Source organism: Carassius gibelio, chromosome A21 (genome assembly GCF_023724105.1).
Source record: "Carassius gibelio isolate Cgi1373 ecotype wild population from Czech Republic chromosome A21, carGib1.2-hapl.c, whole genome shotgun sequence".
Lineage (NCBI taxonomy): Eukaryota > Metazoa > Chordata > Actinopteri > Cypriniformes > Cyprinidae > Carassius > Carassius gibelio.
Genome location: NC_068391.1, coordinates 3472596 through 3491157, shown reverse-complemented (window position 1 = coordinate 3491157; position 18562 = coordinate 3472596). Strand labels below are relative to the sequence as shown.

General features: G+C 35.1%; 1 protein-coding gene across 1 annotated transcript in view; it reads right to left on the bottom strand.

The window, feature by feature from the left end:
- Positions 1–16995, bottom strand: part of LOC127941532 (lipoxygenase homology domain-containing protein 1-like) — a 29268-nt gene extending 12273 nt beyond the window's left edge. The window contains 22 exon segments of the mRNA XM_052536675.1: positions 25–158; positions 228–379; positions 800–941; positions 1093–1269; positions 1364–1524; positions 1726–1918; positions 3292–3488; positions 3629–3705; positions 3986–4146; positions 5129–5283; positions 5700–5835; positions 6215–6301; positions 6478–6638; positions 7653–7788; positions 7877–8127; positions 8218–8341; positions 8439–8590; positions 8961–9059; positions 10040–10224; positions 10323–10403; positions 13438–13552; positions 16494–16995. Of these exon segments, the coding sequence (XP_052392635.1) occupies positions 25–158; positions 228–379; positions 800–941; positions 1093–1269; positions 1364–1524; positions 1726–1918; positions 3292–3488; positions 3629–3705; positions 3986–4146; positions 5129–5283; positions 5700–5835; positions 6215–6301; positions 6478–6638; positions 7653–7788; positions 7877–8127; positions 8218–8341; positions 8439–8590; positions 8961–9059; positions 10040–10224; positions 10323–10403; positions 13438–13552; positions 16494–16785 (3368 nt within the window). The 5' untranslated portion in view covers positions 16786–16995.
- Positions 16996–18562: the final 1567 nt, after the last annotated feature.

The window sequence follows — 18562 nt, the reverse complement described above, 5'->3', positions numbered from 1 at the left end:
TCGGGCGATGTGCATGACACTCACATGGTTTCATCTTTGGAGTCAAAGATCTCGACGCGGTCCAGGTACCATGAAGCGTTTGCCTGCTTGTTGTCATGACGAATCCTCAGTTTCTTCAGCGGCCCCAGGTCCATCCCAGTGATGGTGAACACATCCTCCTGAAAATGATCTGCATTTAGAAACACTCTGTATACAGCGTGATCGTGTGGGTGTTTTGCTCCACTCACCTGGCTGCGCTCAAACTTGTTCAGGTGGTTTGACTTGCGTAGTTTTCTCTCGCCTGTGTCGCCCATTTCTCCGTATATGTTGATGTAAACACCCGCATCTGTTCCGGCCCCCAGCATATCCCCAGTATACACATGAACCTCGTATGAGTTATCTAAGACACATGAAAAAAACACAAAAATGTTTTCTCAAAATGCAATTCTGTTGAAGGTATCAGATGGTACACTGCTATTTTGACCCCTAAAAATTTTGAAAAATGTGTCATTGTATTAGATAATAAAATAGCAAACAAATTAGAATTTTTTTTTTGTATTTCAAAGCAAATCAGCACAAACACACTTTTTTCACAAAAAGAATTGTTACATAATTTTTGAAAATAAAATATGTATTTAAAATTAAAAATAAATCTATTCATTACATTAAAATATTATTATTAATTAATTATTAATAAATACATGTACATTTCTTAGTTCGTAAATTTAAAATAAATGATTCATTTTCTTAAAATGGTTTTATTTTTTTGTTTACACTTATTTTTTATTTTTTTTGTGACGCTTTAAATCTCTCTCTATACCCTCCAGATCTTCGTAATCCTCAGCACACAGCTCCACGAGTATCTCTCCATCCTCTTCGTCACGAGCGAGCCATCGGCCACATGGGAAACTGAAAGCCCGAACAACCTCCTTCAGTTCACCTGGGGATTCCTCTTCTTCCTCCTACAGATGATTAGATGGTTGTAAATAAAAAACTTGAATATTCAGACTAAAATGTTAAATCTGGTCTCTCCCAGTATCCTCCCAACATTCTGAATTTAGGGCTCATTAAGAATGTTTTTTTAAAAGCAAAATCCGATTTGCCCCAACTGACCTTTTTCTTCTTTTTCTTCTTCTTGTCTTTCTTGTCCTCCTCTTTCTTCTCTGGTTTCACCATTGCCATGACCAGCCGTTTAACATCCACCTTCTCCAGGAACCATCCAGCCCCTATTCCTGAGCCGTCATGGCCGATCCGGATCTTATAGACCCGTCCCACATCTAAGGCCTCGATCTTAAATCAACCAATCAGAGAGCATCTCTTCAGACACAACCAACCGGATTCCAGAAACATCACTTAGCTTTTAAAATTTTCAAGTACAACTCACCTTAAAGATCTCAGTGGTCCCTCTCTCAAAGTTGTTGGATCGGCTCTTGAGCTGTATTAGTTCGGTTTTCCCCTCCTCACCGTAAATCTGCAGGAAGACGTTTGCATTCGTCCCTCCAGTCCACACGTCTCCTGTCACCACAGTGACCTCATAATTGATCACTGGCCGATTAGAAAAACACGCATTAATCATTTTCAGTTCACAGTAGCTAGATTTAAACTAATAACAGTCCAATTTTGAGTGCAGTTTATTGAAAACATCCAAAGTCATGGGTTTGTTTCCAAGGGAATGCAAGAACCGAAATGTTTTTTTATAATCTTTGGATAAAAGCATTTGTAAATTCATAAATGTGAAATACACACATTTCTCTATCTCCAGTGTCTCACTAGGATAGATTTCCACCTCCACCTTCCCATCAGCCTCGTCCTTACAGAGCCAGCGGTGACTGGGGAACATGTACTGCACCCCGTGCACCGGCACCCAGATCTGAACACTGTCCAGGAACCAACCGGCTCGCAGACCCTCGTTAGTGTGGCCAATCAGCAACCTGTTTATCTACAGGAACATGAACATTCATTTTAGTTTAAAATAACAGGAGTATAATTGTTGTTATGTACAAATGCATGATGTTTACAGTATGTACTTTATTCATATTTCTTGTGACATTGAATGATTAGTTGCATTTTTGACATTTGCAGTATCTAGAATGTATAGTACCTATCCCGATAGAATACAGTAGAACAGAACAGAATGGATTTGACAGAATAGAGTTAATTTGAATAATAGAAAAAATCCAACAAAACTGAACATAACAAAGAAAAGAACAGAATAGAATAGAATAGTTTAACAGAATAGTTTGAACTGAACATTATAGGACAAATAAAAAAACTAATTTGAACATTAGAAAGAATAGAAAATAATAGAATTTTATTTATTTATTTAGAGAGTTTAACAGAATAATTTAGAATAGAATAGAATGAGTTACAGAATAGTGTGAACTGAACAACAGAGCACAATAGAACAAATCTAACCAACAGAAAACAAATTTGAACATGAGAAAGAATAGAATAGAATTGGTTTAATATAAAAAGTGAATTTAAACAGCAGAATAGAATGCAATAGAACAAATGTAAACAACAACAAACAATAGAACAAATATAAACATGAGAAAGAATAGAATAGAAAAAAACTGAATATTATTAGTACAACAGAATAGAGTGAATTTGAACAATAGGAAAAAACACAATATACCAAATGTAAATGAACGACATTAAAGATAGAATAGAATAAATTGGAATAGAATGGTTTAACAGAATAGTTTAAGCTAAACATAATAGGACAAATTTAAAAAAAGAACAAAAAGAACAACAGAAAGAATAGAAAAATTTGAATAGAATGAGTTTAACAGAATTATTTAGAATAGAATAGAATAGAATAGAATAGAATAGAATAGAATAGAATAGAATGGTTTAACGGAATAGTTTGAGCTGAACATAATAGGACAAATGTAAAAGAACAAATTTGAACATTAGAAAGAATAGAAAAAATAGAATTGAATGAGTTTAACAGAATCATTTAGAATAAAATAGAATGAGTTACAAAATAGAATGAATTGAACAACAGAACACAAAAAAACAAATCAAGTTTGAACATTACAAAGAATAGAATAAAAAAAAAAAGAATAGAATGGGTTTAACAGCATACAGTTAATTTGAACAGAAGAATAGAATGCAATAGAAGCAACATTAGAACAAATACAAATACAACCGAATATAATTAGTTTAACTCAGTGAAGAGTGAATTTGATCAACAGGACAAAACACAATAGAACAAATGTAAACAGAATGAATTTGAAGACAGAACAGAACAAAATAGAATTTTAGACCTTTAGACTGGGTGAATAGGCCAAACATGAACAGGTAGCATACATTGCCAATGTCAAAGGTCTCTATGGTGAAGATGTCTGTCTGTCCCGTCTCAAAATAATTCACCAGGTCGTTATCGGAGACGACCAGCAGCATCTTGTTGGTGTCGCCTTTCTCTCCGTACAGCTTTACGAACACCTTCGAATCTGAGCTGGCACCATTAATACTGCCTGTCTTTATCGCAATGTGATAACCAACAGCTGGAACAGACACACACACACCTCAAAACCTATTGTAAATATATTTATGTAGACAGACATGCAAGCTACTTTTTAGTTCATCGTTGCATACATTTTACATTTTTGTATGTGCTAATGTTTGTATGTGTGTGTTCACTCACTAAACAAACGCTGACCATCATCAGTAGGGACTAACTCTCTTACAATCTGCCCGTCGTCTTCATTACGATCCAACCACCTGAGATGAGACAGAGAGAGATACAGTAGGCAAATGTGTGTGTGTGTGTGTGTGTAACTGAGCTCTTTCATTGGTGTAGCTAGGGTTTCATCTGCACTCATTAGTGTCCATTAGTAACCAGAGTCAGTTTTCTCAACTACATAATTGACTTAAAGACCACTCTCCCATGTTCTTTACTCAGCCAGATACATGCACATATGAACTTATACATGTATGTGTACTTATAGTGAGCTTGAAATACGCATTAGCACACAAGCTAATGTTTGTTAGATTGTCTTGCCTGTAACATGGGAACTCGATGGATGACGCCTCAGGTTGCCCCTCCTCTCTGATCATCACCTTATCCAGGAACCAACCACATCCTCCGCCTCGTCCGTCATGACCAATCCGAACTCTCCTGATCTGTCCCAGGTTGGCCGCCTCTACCAGGAACTCATCATGCTGAGAACAGAATAAAACACAAACTACATTGAGCAGAGCACACTGCACTGTGCTCCGTATCCTACAAATGCAATGTGTCTATCTGTATCAAAATTAACCAAATGTAATATCACCAGCAATCGTCATTATATTTTATTTTAACAAATGCAAAATGATGATGATAGCTGGACATCTCACACTGACTTTAACATCCGACATAATGAGGTCATGTGACAGTAATGTAGCATGCATGTAAACAGCACACATTTTTCAGCAATAAATATTTCAAACAATAATAGATCGTTGTCACATGACAAAAAATGTGTATGTTTCATTCATCAAGTGCCATCCAGTTATCATTTTTAAAATAATGAGGCTTTTTATATATATATATATATATATATATATATATATATATATATATATATATATATATATAAATTAAATTAAGGCTGCATTTTATTGATCAAAATACAGTAAAAACTGAAATACATTTTAATATGGAATTTATTCCTGTGATCAAAGGTGTATTTTCAACATCATTCCTCCAGTCTTCAGTGTCACATGATCTTTCATAAATCATTCTAATATACAGATTTGCTGCATAAGAAACATTTCTCATAACCAAAGGTGAAAATAATGATGGGTAACACTTTAGAATAGGTAACACTTGTTAACTATTAACTACGACATTTCTCTCAATAAATTCTTAATAAGCTGCTTATTAATAGTTAGTAAGGTAGTTGTTAGGTTTAGGTATTGGGTAGGATTAGGGATGTAGAATAAGGTCAAGTAGAATAAGGCATTAATATGTTCTTAATTAGCACTAATACATGGCTAATAATGTAGTAATATGCATGCTAATAACCAACTAATAGGTGTTACCTATTCTAAAATGATACCTAATTATGCTACTTAATATTTTTGTGAAAACCATGATAAATTTCTTTAAAAAAAAAAGAAATGCACAGTTAATGTTTCATGTCAGCATGCCACTACTCACGTTTCCTTTCTCAAACTTGTTGGCGTTGTTTTTGCTCATGAACATCAGTCGCTCTCCAGTGTCTCCCAAGTCACCAATGATGTTTAAATAAACACTGGCATCTGTTCCACTTCCACTGATGTTTCCCGTGCAAATCGTCACACGATACTTAATAACTATCGATTAACAATAGAAACAAATACAGCAATATAAAAAAATCAAATACATCATTATCTTTTTTTGTAAAATTGTATTTTACCTACTGTAAACTATTAATATAATGCATGGCTGAATTTGGGATAATATCTTTACGTGTCCAAAACACATAAAGGTTCTTCGATGGTTCTTTGAAGTCATTTATGTTCAGCAAAGAAGATTATTGTTATTATGAACCATTATTCATGTTTGAATTGTTAAGTTTTTCTTGATGTCTAAACATTGGTTCTTCAGATTTGTGCTTTGATCTTTAAAGCACCAGTATATACATGTAAATGCTTTTCTTAAAAACGAAAGAATAAAAGTTTTTCTGATGCTCAAAATGCACTTATTAGAAGTTTTAAGAGAGAATGGATGTGTTTTGTAGTTGTCTCACGCGGTAAAGCTTCTGGCACAAGTTTTCCAGTAGCTGGCAGCTCTCTAACGATCTCATTGTCATCTTCATTGATGTCCAACCAACGGTTACAAACAAATGAGTATTTCTCCCTAGTAAGGGTCTTCATCAATGTCACCTTTATTCAGAAAAACCAAGAAGAAATGTTAAGCAGAGAGCTCAGGACACATTACAGAATTCTGTATTTTTCTTACATATCAACTTTGTTTCAGTTGTGTCTCCATGAACTGATTAGAAGAAAAACAAATTGAAACAGATACGATTAAGCTATATAAAGTGAACCTGTATCAATCATTTGGAGAAATGTTTGCGCTCTTTCGATTGCAGACTCACATGTGAAACACGAATACATTTACTTTTAGCAGCAGAGTGCACAAATCATTTTTATTTGTAGCTGAGAAAACACGAAGAATGCTTGCTTACATCATGTTTTCAGTGTGAACTGCACAAATCGTTTCTGTGTGATAGTGCATTAGACTGTAGTGCAGGTCTCTCACCCTGCCAAGATGCCAGCCAGAGAAAGGATGCCTCTTTTCGTGCCAGATCCTCAGCTTGCGTATCTTCCCGATATCGGGCATCTCAATCTAGAGCGACAGCAAAAACCTCAATTACAAAAATGGATTTAGATTCAACATTCTCAAGAAATAAAACATCAAACTTATCAACTGAAATATTCTTATCTACTGTAACGACAGATAAAATGACACAATGTGTTTTGGGATCACTGTATATTTCTAGAATAAGACACACACAGACTTACAATGAACTTGTCGCACTGTCCCTGTTCAAAACTGTCTGATTTGCTCTCGAGGTTCATCTCGTCGCTCTTGCCCGTCTCTCCATACACCTGCAGGAACACCTGTGCATCTGTGCCCGCACCTTTAATCTCAGACGTCCAGATCCACAGGGACCAGGGCAATTCTGAGGAACACGCAGAAAAGAGCCTTTTGTGTAAAATTTGTTTAATTTATTTTATATAGCGCCTTTCCCGAGCTCAAGGACGCTGAACATGGTACACCAAAGCAACAAATATTGATAACAATGAACACTGGACATTTGGCCAATGCAAACAATGCAAAAAAGCCGTTGCATATGACACAGATCATGTAGTAAAGACATAAAAATGGAAAACAAAACGGAAAAATGTTGTCAATTCAATATTACTTTTAAATGTTATAATTTTTGTGGTTAGAATTTAATTTTATTATTGATGTTATTATTTTCTATTAAGATAAATGTATCATTGATGTTGTTATTTCTATTAATATAATTTAATTTGAATACAGATAATTATTATTATTATTTATGAATATAACTATTTTATTATTGATGTTACTATTTTTATTAATATGATTGTATAATTGTTGTTATTATTTTATGATAATTGTTTTTTATTATTATTGATTTCATCATAAATAATGAATTTAATTGTATTATATTATTTTTATATAAATATGTATTTTTATTATTGATGTTATTTGTATAAATATAATCACATTTTTATCACTGACTGTATTATTTTTATACATTTTATCATACATTTTTTTAATTAATGTAATTTATTTTATTACCTGTTATGAACCTACCTTTATTTAATTGTAAATGTGATTTTTTTTTTTTAGGACTATAATAGTATTTTAATATTGATGCTAACACTTTTTATCAAATTATTTTATTATTGATTTAATTTTTAATGCACATTCTAATTTTTTTTCACATTTAATTGTATTTCACTATTGTTGTTACTATTTTTGCATCAACTAAAAAAATGACAATAACTTTAAAATTTTTCTTAATAAACACAACACAGCACATTTAGTACAGTAGCTGGTCAGTGAATAAGACGCAGGTCTTTACACTGCAATGCAGCATGTTTAGTGAAAGTTACCCCTGATTGCCTCGACAGGGGAAGTTTGATTTTGATCATTTGCTCACTCTTTTGCTTTTTCTGTCTGAGCGAGACCATCTCATACAGCTCTCGCTCCATCAGTCCATCACCCTCATCTTCATCCAGCCACCTGCCGCAGGGAAACACCTGCTCTAAACCTGTGAAGGGGCAGTATACCGTCACCTGTGAGAGAAACAGAGAGACAGATCACACGCTGCATGTATGAATAAGTAATACAAGCTTCAAAACACCTTACAGCCCCGACACGCACCTTTTCACAATACCAGCCGCAGCTGATCCCAGCGTTGTCGTGTCCGATCGTGACTCTGCTGAGCGGGCTGAGCAGCTCCAGCAGCTCCACGTTAAAGATGTCGATCTGAGCGCGCTCAAACGTGCCGCCCTCCAGGAACAACTTACCGCTGTTCTTAACTCCTTTCCGACCGTGCATGGCAAAGTGGATCTTAGAGTTAGTGCCGGCTCCACGAATATCCCCCGTCATCACCTGTACGTTATACACAATCGCTACACACACACACACACAACCAAACAAATCAAGCCGGTTATAATCAGATGCACTTATCCTAACACACAAACACACACGTTTGCTCATACCCATTGGTTGTGTGGCTCCGGCAATCACATCTCTTTGTATTTTGCCGTCCCCTTCAGAGATGTCAAACCAGGCATTGACCGGAAACTCATAAACCTCCTTATTCCCCATGTCGTCTACTACAACCTAAATCAGATCACCGTAAAGACAAAGATATCATATTAATAACAGAAGACAAAGATATCCGTCATGAAGGTTTTAGATGAAAAGTGTGTTTGTGTACCTTATCGCACGCCCAGCCCGCAGAAGACCCCTTGTTATTGTGTCCAATGGTGATTTTTCGAAGTCTGCCCAGATTTGGTGCTTCGATGGTGAATTTGTCTTCATTGCCGCGCTCAAAATTGTCTTTTCCATCACTGGCAAGTCTTCGTTCTCCTGCAGTCATCACAACAAGAAAAACCAAGACATACACATGGAAACACTGACTGTGTTTAGTACTGCAAAGTGTAAAACATTTGTCTAAAATAACATAACATCAAATAATATGTGTATTTTAATTGTAAGAAATACTATATGTTTAATTGAAACATAAACAGCTCTAGGCAATAAAATTTAATTATATTAAAGAAAATAATCTCACAGTTTTCCATAAAAGCATGCTTTATAATTGTGAAAATATGTCTAATAATAATTAAAAATGTTCTAGGCAATTAAAGTTTGACCTTTTGTGTGTGTGGTGTTTTTTTGTTTTGTTTTTTTTGCATCATAAAATAACACCCAGAGAAACACAGACTGATTTAGTGACCTGTATCCCCAAACTCTCCGAAAATACTGAGGTAGACATCAGCGTCTGTCCCACTGCCTTTAGCATCCATTGTGAAGACACTGGCTATGTACTTGTTTTCTGCAACATATGTATAGACACTCACATTAACACATTTATATAAGATCACTTTTTTGCATGCATTATTTTTGGGCATTAACTATCATTACACCGTGGTATTTTTTGAAAAACCATGGAGCATCAAAAACCACTGGAGAACTCTTTCTGAGAAACTGTTGGTACATCTACTCTTCTCCTATCTGTGGGATGTAATGTTATATTGTCTGTGGTCTCTGGGAATGTTGGACTGCTGATATTGTGATCCCCGTCTGAAACTCTACTCTACTCCTAAATTTCTTCTAATTCATTGTATGCAACCTGAGTCTGCTGCTTGTGTGCATGCATCATCTATGATCATGATACCTATGTGATGTTATCTATAGATTATATGAAGCAAGATGTGAAGTATATCTGCAAATTATATGTCATTGTTGAGAGTTGTAATATCTTGTTTTAGATAATTTACACATGCTAAAGGCCTCAATGGGAAAATTACAGTTTGTCATATAATGCACGTGTTATTTATGTAGTGTTCATTTGTTTATGTACACTGACTGTTCTGTCTGTTGCATATGGGCTAACTAAGGAATGTGTTTTACAGAAGAAAGAAAGAAGGACAGAAATAAAGAAAGTGACATGGGTTTGGACAAACACATAATGACAGAATTCTTATTTTTTCATGTCTAAATGCAAAATTTTTAATAATTATAAAAATATGTGTCTAATTAAAAAATGTTTGAGGAAATCAAAGTTTGGTAAAATGGCAAAAAGTACATTAAAAATTGTAAAATAAATAAAAAAGTTTTGACTAGATTTGTGGCACATTTTTTACATGGTCCAAAATAATAAAATAAAATAAAATAAAATAAAATAAAATAAAATAAAATAAAATAAAATAAAATTAAATTAAATTAAATTAAATTAAATTAAATTAAATTAAATTAAATAATATTTGCTGTCTGTTTTGCAAGCATGTATTTTAAATAAAAGGTCACATATACGTTTTGGGATGTCCATGGGATTCAGGCTACCCAGCAGATATCGGACCGTAAGTCCGTCCCCCTCGTCTCTGCTCAGCCAATTGTTGCAGGCGTAAAAGAATCGGAGGTGTGGCCTGTTCATGTCAGTCACAATGACCCGGTCCAGGAACCAACTGGCACTCATGCCCGTGTTATCATGCTCGATTCTGCATTACAGGAAGTACATCACAAGACATATATCGTTCTAATTTTAAGACATGCCTTAAAGGTAGTTACTCTTTGATGTATTCAGATGTTTATGTACCTAATTTTCTTTATTGGCCCAACATTGTGCGTTTTGATCCGAAAGACGTCAGTCTTGTTCTTTTCAAAGGCTGTTCTGCTCCTAAAAAATTAAGAGAAATAAACCTGTGAACAGACTCAAAACTACATGATTAACAGTGACACTCAATCAAACTTCTAATGCAGAAACATCTGGAACTGACTATGCAGAAGTGTGTGTTCATGAGAAAGCACCATCTGTCATTATCAACGCTCTACGGTCTCTTCGGTAAAAGCATCTCTCTAATCAAAATGCGAAATGCATGAATTAAAAATCACCCAGTATGAATTACACATCCACTCGCACTGCCAAGTTTCTCACACACACATACACACGGACTTACCGATGCGGAAAAACCAACACACACCTCACCTGAGATCAGCACGCGGAAAACTCACCGGCAAACTTTGGAAATAATGACATTTAGACAGATTCAGAGATTCTGTTAAATATCATCTCGATTCCAAAATGTTGCATTCTGACTTCCGGACAGAATTAAAAGTCCATTTCTTTTCTATTCTGCTGAAACTCTCTGAGGAGGAGTTACTGAACAGATCTACCTGATAAATGAGTCTTTTTCTGACTGGATGAATCCCATGAAAACATGTCATGAAAATGATGTAAAAGTGAAAAAAAATCTTAAACTAAAAAAAAAAGTGAAATGTGAAAAGGTCCATTGGGGTGAGATTTAACCCAGACATGTTCTTGACAATCTTCGTGAGATGCACCCAACTACCCAAACACACAATATTTCTCATAAAGGTAGTAAAATCATAAATTTGGAGACATAATCTAAGCTTCCAATTAATTTGTGGTTAGGAGACTTGTGAATCATCACTGTGCATATATCTGAAGCTACATCTGATATCCATTTCTGGCCTTTTTTACGGCATTTGTAATTTTTATGAGTCATTATGCAACATTAACCATTTGGACATTCATCTGAGCAAGTAAAAACTCTCCCATTAGTAATCCATTTCTGAATAATTTACTGCTCATTCATCAGGACGATTGATTACTGTAGGAAGAGTTTCTGTAGGAAAGGTCTCTCTTTTTACTCATAAAATATCAACACACATTCATGGGATATGATGTCTGTGTGGAGATTTCTATGAGTAGCCTACCTTCTCGTGTTATCCTGAAAGACCGAAAAGGGAAGTGATGTCATATGACTGTACCCTCTCATTGGTTCAAGGAGCAAGTCACATGAATCTCTTCAGCTTCAGATGAATGTTCATGGTGATGCTGTATAGAGGAGAGCAAATCCTGTGCTTCATCATGGCATTGTGTGTGACGGATGAGCCAAGCGATTAAAATTCATGTCACGAATAGTTCATTTCATGAATAATCGTATAGCACTACTAAGAAAACAATATCTGTTTCCCAAAGATGTGTTGGTGTGAATGTCATGATCAAAGCACACACAGGATGTTCTCTTGTACAGCATTGTGTGCAAAAAGCAATGCACGGCCACACACGGGCAGACGAGGTGGCCGTGTTAAAGTTATACCTCTTTTCTGTGCTGTAGATTAGAGAAGAATACAGAATTAAATCATTAACAGATATGCATTCTCCTGTCAAAATCCATAAACATTCCTAGTTCTGCGCTACCCTGAAAAAATGTGTTTTGTGTAGATTTCCTGAACTGTTTATGTTGATAATAAAAAATAATTACTAAGAAATGGCATGTAACACACTGAATTAATTAAATAAGTCTAAAGTAGAACCACTGAAACTGTGAAAAATGTAAAGGTTGCTGAAAGTTTACTCACTCTCAGGACATCCAAAATATATATGATTTAGTTTTTTTAAGGGAACAGATTTGGAGAAATGTAGGATTATATCAATTGCTCAGCAATGGATCCTCTGCAGTGAATGGGTGCCGTCAGAATGAGAGTCCAAACAGCTGATTAAAACATCAGAATAATCCACACCAATCCAGTCCATCAGATAATGTCTTATGAGGAGAAAAACTGAGTATTTGTAAGAAACAAATCTATTATGGTGTTTAAGGCGAGACACTGCAGGTGAATAGAGTAAAAAAAAACAACAACTAATAGTTATCACCTTACTAAGTTTGATTGATTACATTGATAATTGCAAAAAAAAAAAATGTTATGTTAAAATATGCAAATGAGGCATTATTTAATTAAATATGCGCTAATTTGCATTCATTTCTAGTACAAGAATCAGAACACTAACTAAATTATTTTTTTGACATATTAGAGTCAAATGTTTTTACAGAAGGAATTCTGTGTATCTCTTTTCGTCACTCCATAATTCAGAAAAAAACGTTGAACAGCCGGAAAACGTATATATTTTCACAATTTGGGGGGAATAAAATGTTGTATTTAATCAAGAAAATTATATATGAACAAATCCCTCTGTAATAACCATCAGAATATAGACAGGAATAAATATGTAAAGTAAAAAAAAACTCATTTTGAGAAAACGGCCTTTAAAAATATGTATTGTAATTGAAATCTATTTACACAAACAGATAAAGTGCTATATAAGAAATACTTAGCAGTGTCTTTAGGATCTTTTCTTTCAATTAGTCTGAGAAAACACTTTATGAAAAGCCCAAAAGCCCCAAATCAAAAAATTAACAGGTGCATGAAAAAACTGTTTCCCCTTAAACTTTAAACTTTTGCGTCCAGCCAAAAAGTCCATAATCCATAACGCTTCATCCAGTAAGTGGTGCTTGATCTGTGCATATTTCTCTCCTGATTCAACGAAAATGCAAAAAACTGCAAGACAGTGAAAACTTGTGAATTACTGTGATGTTTTTATCATCTGTTCAGACCCTTATTCTGACGGCACCCATTCACTGCTGAGGATCCATTGGTGAGATGTAATACTACAGTACATTTCTCCAAATCTGATGAAGAAACAAATTCATCTACATCTTGGATGGCCTGAGGGTACATTTTCATTACTTTTTATTACTCTGTGAACTACTCCTTTAAATATCTACCTTGAATAATGATAATACTAATACTGACAAACGATATATTTTCAGGGAACAGATTTGTGCATGTCAACCCTTTCAAATGAACATCGCCATGTAGAAATGCAGGTTTGAAGCTTAACTTACTTGCTGGCCAGGTGAACTTTGGGAGTCACTCCAAACTCTCCATACATGGTGATAAATACGTTAGCATCAGTCCCAGCGCCTTTAACATCACCTGTGACGGTCACCACCTCGTACACTGAGAAGGAGAGCATTCTGTAAGCCAATTATACCTGACCCTCCATAAAAGAAAGCATCTTGTTTTCATTTGAATGACATTCGAAGGGCTGTAGTCTCAAATACATATAGTGCTCAGGTATATCCCGTGTAACCCAACAACCTGCTATTTTAAGCTTACTCATGTTTGTATGAGATGCATTTGCTGTAAGCAATATCTCTGTAACTTAAACGCCATGTTAATGGAGTGAGAGTACAACATGGCCCTGATGTTCACCGCGTGACCTCTACCTTTCTCTGAACCTCTGCAAAACCCTGGGACAACCAAATGCATGTGTGAACCTGAGGAGCAGTGTGTTTCTAGAAGTAACATTCAAACAGGGTTTACTTGGAGCATGTTAAGTTTCTTTTAGGGTGCTTTTACACGTGCACTTTTGGTATGCACCTGCCACAGTTCGGTTTGTTAGGATAATGTGAATGCTGTTTTCTAATTCAGGTGTGTACCCACAAACCGAATCCGAGTTTGGAAACATTACTATCTTTAATGTTTTTGAAAGAAGTTTCTTCTGCTCATCAAATCTGCATTTATTTGATCAAAAATACAGAAAAAACAGTAATATTGTGAAATATTATTACAACTTAAAATAATAGTTTTCTATTTGAATATACTTTAAAAAAATAATTTATTCCTCTGATGCAAAGCTGATTTTTCAGCATCATTACTCCAGCCTTCAGTGTCACATGTAACATCCAGTCTATCACATGATCATTTAGAAATCATTCTAATATTCTGATTTATTATGAGTGTTGGAAACAGTTCTGCTGTCTAATATATTTGATCAATAAAAGGTTAAAAATAACTGCATTTATTCAAAATAAAAATAAAAAATCTAATAATATATATTCTAATAATATATTTTCTTTATTATCACTTTTTATCAATTTAACACATCCTTGCTGAATAAAAGTATTGATTTTATTTAAAAAAGAAGAAAAAAATTATTACTGACCCAAAATTACTGACCAGTAGTGTACATTGTTATTACAAAATATTGATATTTTAAAAACATAGCTTCTTTTTTATTTTATTTTTTACTTTTTATTCATCAAAGTATCCTAAAAAAGTATCACATGTTCTAAAAAAATATTAAGCAGCAGAACTGTTTCCAACTTTGATAATGAATCATCATATTAGAATGATTTCTAAAGGATCATGTGATAATGATCCTAAAAATTCAGCTTTGCATCACAGAAATAAATGATAATTTAAAGTATAATACATTTAAAAACAGTTATTTTAAATTGTAATAATATATAACAATATTTTTTTTTCTGTATTTATGATCAAATAAATGCAGGCTTGATGAGCAGAAGAATTTTCTTTCAAAAACATTAAAAATAGTAATGTCTACAATCTTTTGGTCTGTACTGTATATATATATATATATATATATATATATATATATATATATATATATATATATATATATATATATATATACAGTATATAAACAAAAATATTTTAATCTAATATGCTATATGATTATTTAAAACAGTAAATTATTAAATTTTATGGAATCTTCAGAACCTCATTCAGCACAGTGGATTTATAGAATTTTTATCATAAACCAGCTTTGCATTTTTCTACATTTTGATCAGCTTTTGATTCAGCCAGGGTAAGGTACCCCTGGATCAGTGCTAAGCGATAACCTCGACCCGATGTGCTACGCCCGACTGAAGCTATCATGCCGTCCGTCGTGCTGAATGAGGTTTTGATAGCTCCATGAAAAGGGCGATTAGAGTATAATGTTTCAGGCCATAGAGAGGTGCCCGTCTGATTCAAATCCACTACTGGCCCGTTGCCCGCTGCTGTCCTCTCATGATACCCTGCTGCCAGGACACCGTAATAATCATTCAATCCAGACACGCCTCTGCTGTGCCAATCAGAGACCTCTGGAGCAGATGCCAAGGTGAAATCCAGAAGCTTCTCTGACTGGACGATAATGGAATGATCAGAATTTACAGCAAATCAGATACTGACACTGAAAATTCCAATTCCAATTGAAAATTCCACCATAATTCCAATTGCTTTTTTAAAAAATAAAGTTTCCAAAGGGTTGGTTTCACAGCGGCGCCATTGAAGAGCCATTTCTTTGGTCCCTCGAAGAACCTTTCAGTTTAAAGTTCTTAAAAGAACATTTAATTTATTCGATTTTTTTATGTGAAGAAATTTAATATTTTTGGTTTTATGGATGCTGAACGTTCTTCATGGAGTCACTGATGCCAATAAAAAAAAAACTTTAATTTAAAAGTGTGCAACTCCATTGAAGAACCTTTCTGTGTCCATTTAGTCTATTTCTGCTTTCATTGTTCAACCTTCAGCATTCAAGAAATCAAATAAGAGGTGTTCCAGGTATACAGAAACCGAGAGGAGTGGGGTGCCTGACTGAGAGTGAAAGCAGAGGAAGAGACGGACAGACACAGTAAGAGAGCGAGAAAGACAGATCATCCCCAGAAGACAGATAGTTTGATAGTAGGTCAGGTGCTTTGGCTTTACAACTGACCAAGTCTCCAAATGCAGTTTGCTAAATTAAAAGGATGGTTCATTCACAAATTCTGTCACTTAATCACCCCCATGTGTGAGAAAGTAGTTCATTGATAATCTTCTGAAGCTTCAGTATTGACTACTTTTATTGTGCTTTTTTTTCATGAAGCTCAAAAGTGATGGTTAGTGAATTGTGCATGACGTTCTCTCCCAGTAAACCATAATAGCATGTTCGGAGGACCATGAGGATGACTAAATGAAGACAGAACTTTCAGTGTCGAGCAAACTATCCTTTCAAATGAATAAATGCATTCAATTCTGACAAGGAGTTCCGGGAAAACCTCATCTGATCTAGTTTTCTCTTTATCTGAATGAAAAGAGTGCTAAGAATAAAAAGAAGAACTCTTCCAGAGTCTACCTTTCTTTTTGTTGAACTCGTCTTCTTGATCATCCGATTCCTCTGTGTGATAGTTCAGCAGCTCTTCCTGGTAGATCTCAGCATAATCCACCTGTTTGACCTTTGACTTCTTCCCTTTCTTCACTTTCTTTTCCTCGTCGCTGTCAGAACCTTTCTTTTTCTTCTTATCCTTTTTCTTCTTCTTCTTGTCCTCCTCTTCCTCTGCTTCCTCTTGCACGGCGTCCTCATCCTCTTCCTCGGCCGACTTCTTCTTTTTCTTGCCATCTTTGCTCTTTTTCTCCTTGGACCCCATGTCTTCTTGTCCTTCTTTGCTTTTGGATGGTTTACTCTTCTTCTTCTTCTCTTTCCTTACCTCCTGTTCCTCGTTTGAGGTCTGTTTTTCTTTGCTGATGAGCTCATTGTTGTTCTGCTCATCTGGTCCGTTGTCATTCTCTGTCACCTCAACATCTTCCTTTTTCTTTCTCTCTTTCACAGATTCGCTCTTTTTTCTCTTCTGTTTAGGTGTCTCCGGGCTTTCTGTCTTCGCCTCGGAGCTCTTCTGTCTTGACTTTGCGTCCCTCTTACTCTTTCCTTTTGCTGTTGGCTTCTTCTCCTCTCCTTCGTCATCCCTTTCTTCGGTTTCTGTTGGTTTTTTCTCTTTTGTGGGCATCTTTTATTCATCTGGAGAGTGGCAAGGTGAGGGTTGAGTGTTTCCTCGCCGTCTGCGGTGTAAGGTGTCGCCGTCTGACCAGAGCCAGCCGATGGGCCCCTGTGTGCAGCTGGAGCAGGGCCTCAGCTCGGAGCCAGAGGCTCTCTCGCGCAGGTCCCTAGGTGTGGCTCAAAGCTCATGAATAATTACTATACTCAGTGTGGTCACATGATCCGTGAGAGAAAGCAAATGAAAACAGAGAGGACAGCAAGAGAGAGAGGGCTGGGCCTCACAGCGTTCATTATTCATGGTCGGGGGATCGCTTTACTTTAATATGTGCACACTTCCTTATATATGGCATACGTTTGTAAAAATACATAAACACAACCTCAAGGGAAATAAAAGCTATTTTATGTGCATTGTTAAATTCAAAAGGCGCATCAATAGAAAAGAAAGTCATGGGGAGAAAAAGAAAGAGACTATAAGAAAGAAAGACAGAGAAAGAGAGAAAGAAGATCCACCAGTAGAGAGAGAGTCAGAACAGATAATTAAAGACGCTTCACTAACACCTGTAAATAATTCACAGTGATTTCATTAACACAAATAAATAAGTTAGTGCCATTGGATTAACGTGGTCAAACTATTTAACATGCTTTACCTAACCTAGGCAATAAAGAAGATCGGACTCCTAATTTAGGCAAATTGCCATTTGGCTGAAAACGCAAGTGGAAGAAGTTGCTCTAAAACTCTTGTGTGTGAAAATAAACACAAAGAACAGCTCACAAAACCGATTATAACCTAATTTTCTTGACTGTTCAAAACTCACAATATTAGAGGGTTGTGAGTGGTTGCTAGGGCATTAGTTGCTAAGGAGTTCTGAGTAGTTGTCAAGTCATAGTCCACCCTATAAACAGTAAGGTGTTTGTTTCCACTAGCCTAAATATATATAACAATTATATTTAATATATACTATCAATTTTTTCATTTATATTTGTAGAATATAATTAATTATATATTATATAATTAATTGCATCATTTTTTTCCACCCACTTCATTTCACCAAATATTGTTTTCTTTGCAAAGAAAATTTGCAATGATACCTATAAAGTTAACATCTGGAAAATAACTCCAAGGCACCTATAAATGTATAAAAATTTCTGCTGGGAGATTATAGCATAGGTAAATTGCAAAACATTACTGATAGGTCTGTCATTATATATATATATATATATATATGAGTACACACACGTAGGCTGTGTGCAAATCAAATGCATACCAATTTGAACTCATAAGAAATTCTCTTAAGATGACATGTTAATTTAACTCCATGTTACCTCCTGCCATTAGCTATATTAAAAACATGTGATAGGCCTACTGCTATCATCTGATAAACACAGGATCACACACAGCAGCTCATTTACACACCATATCTGTCGCATAC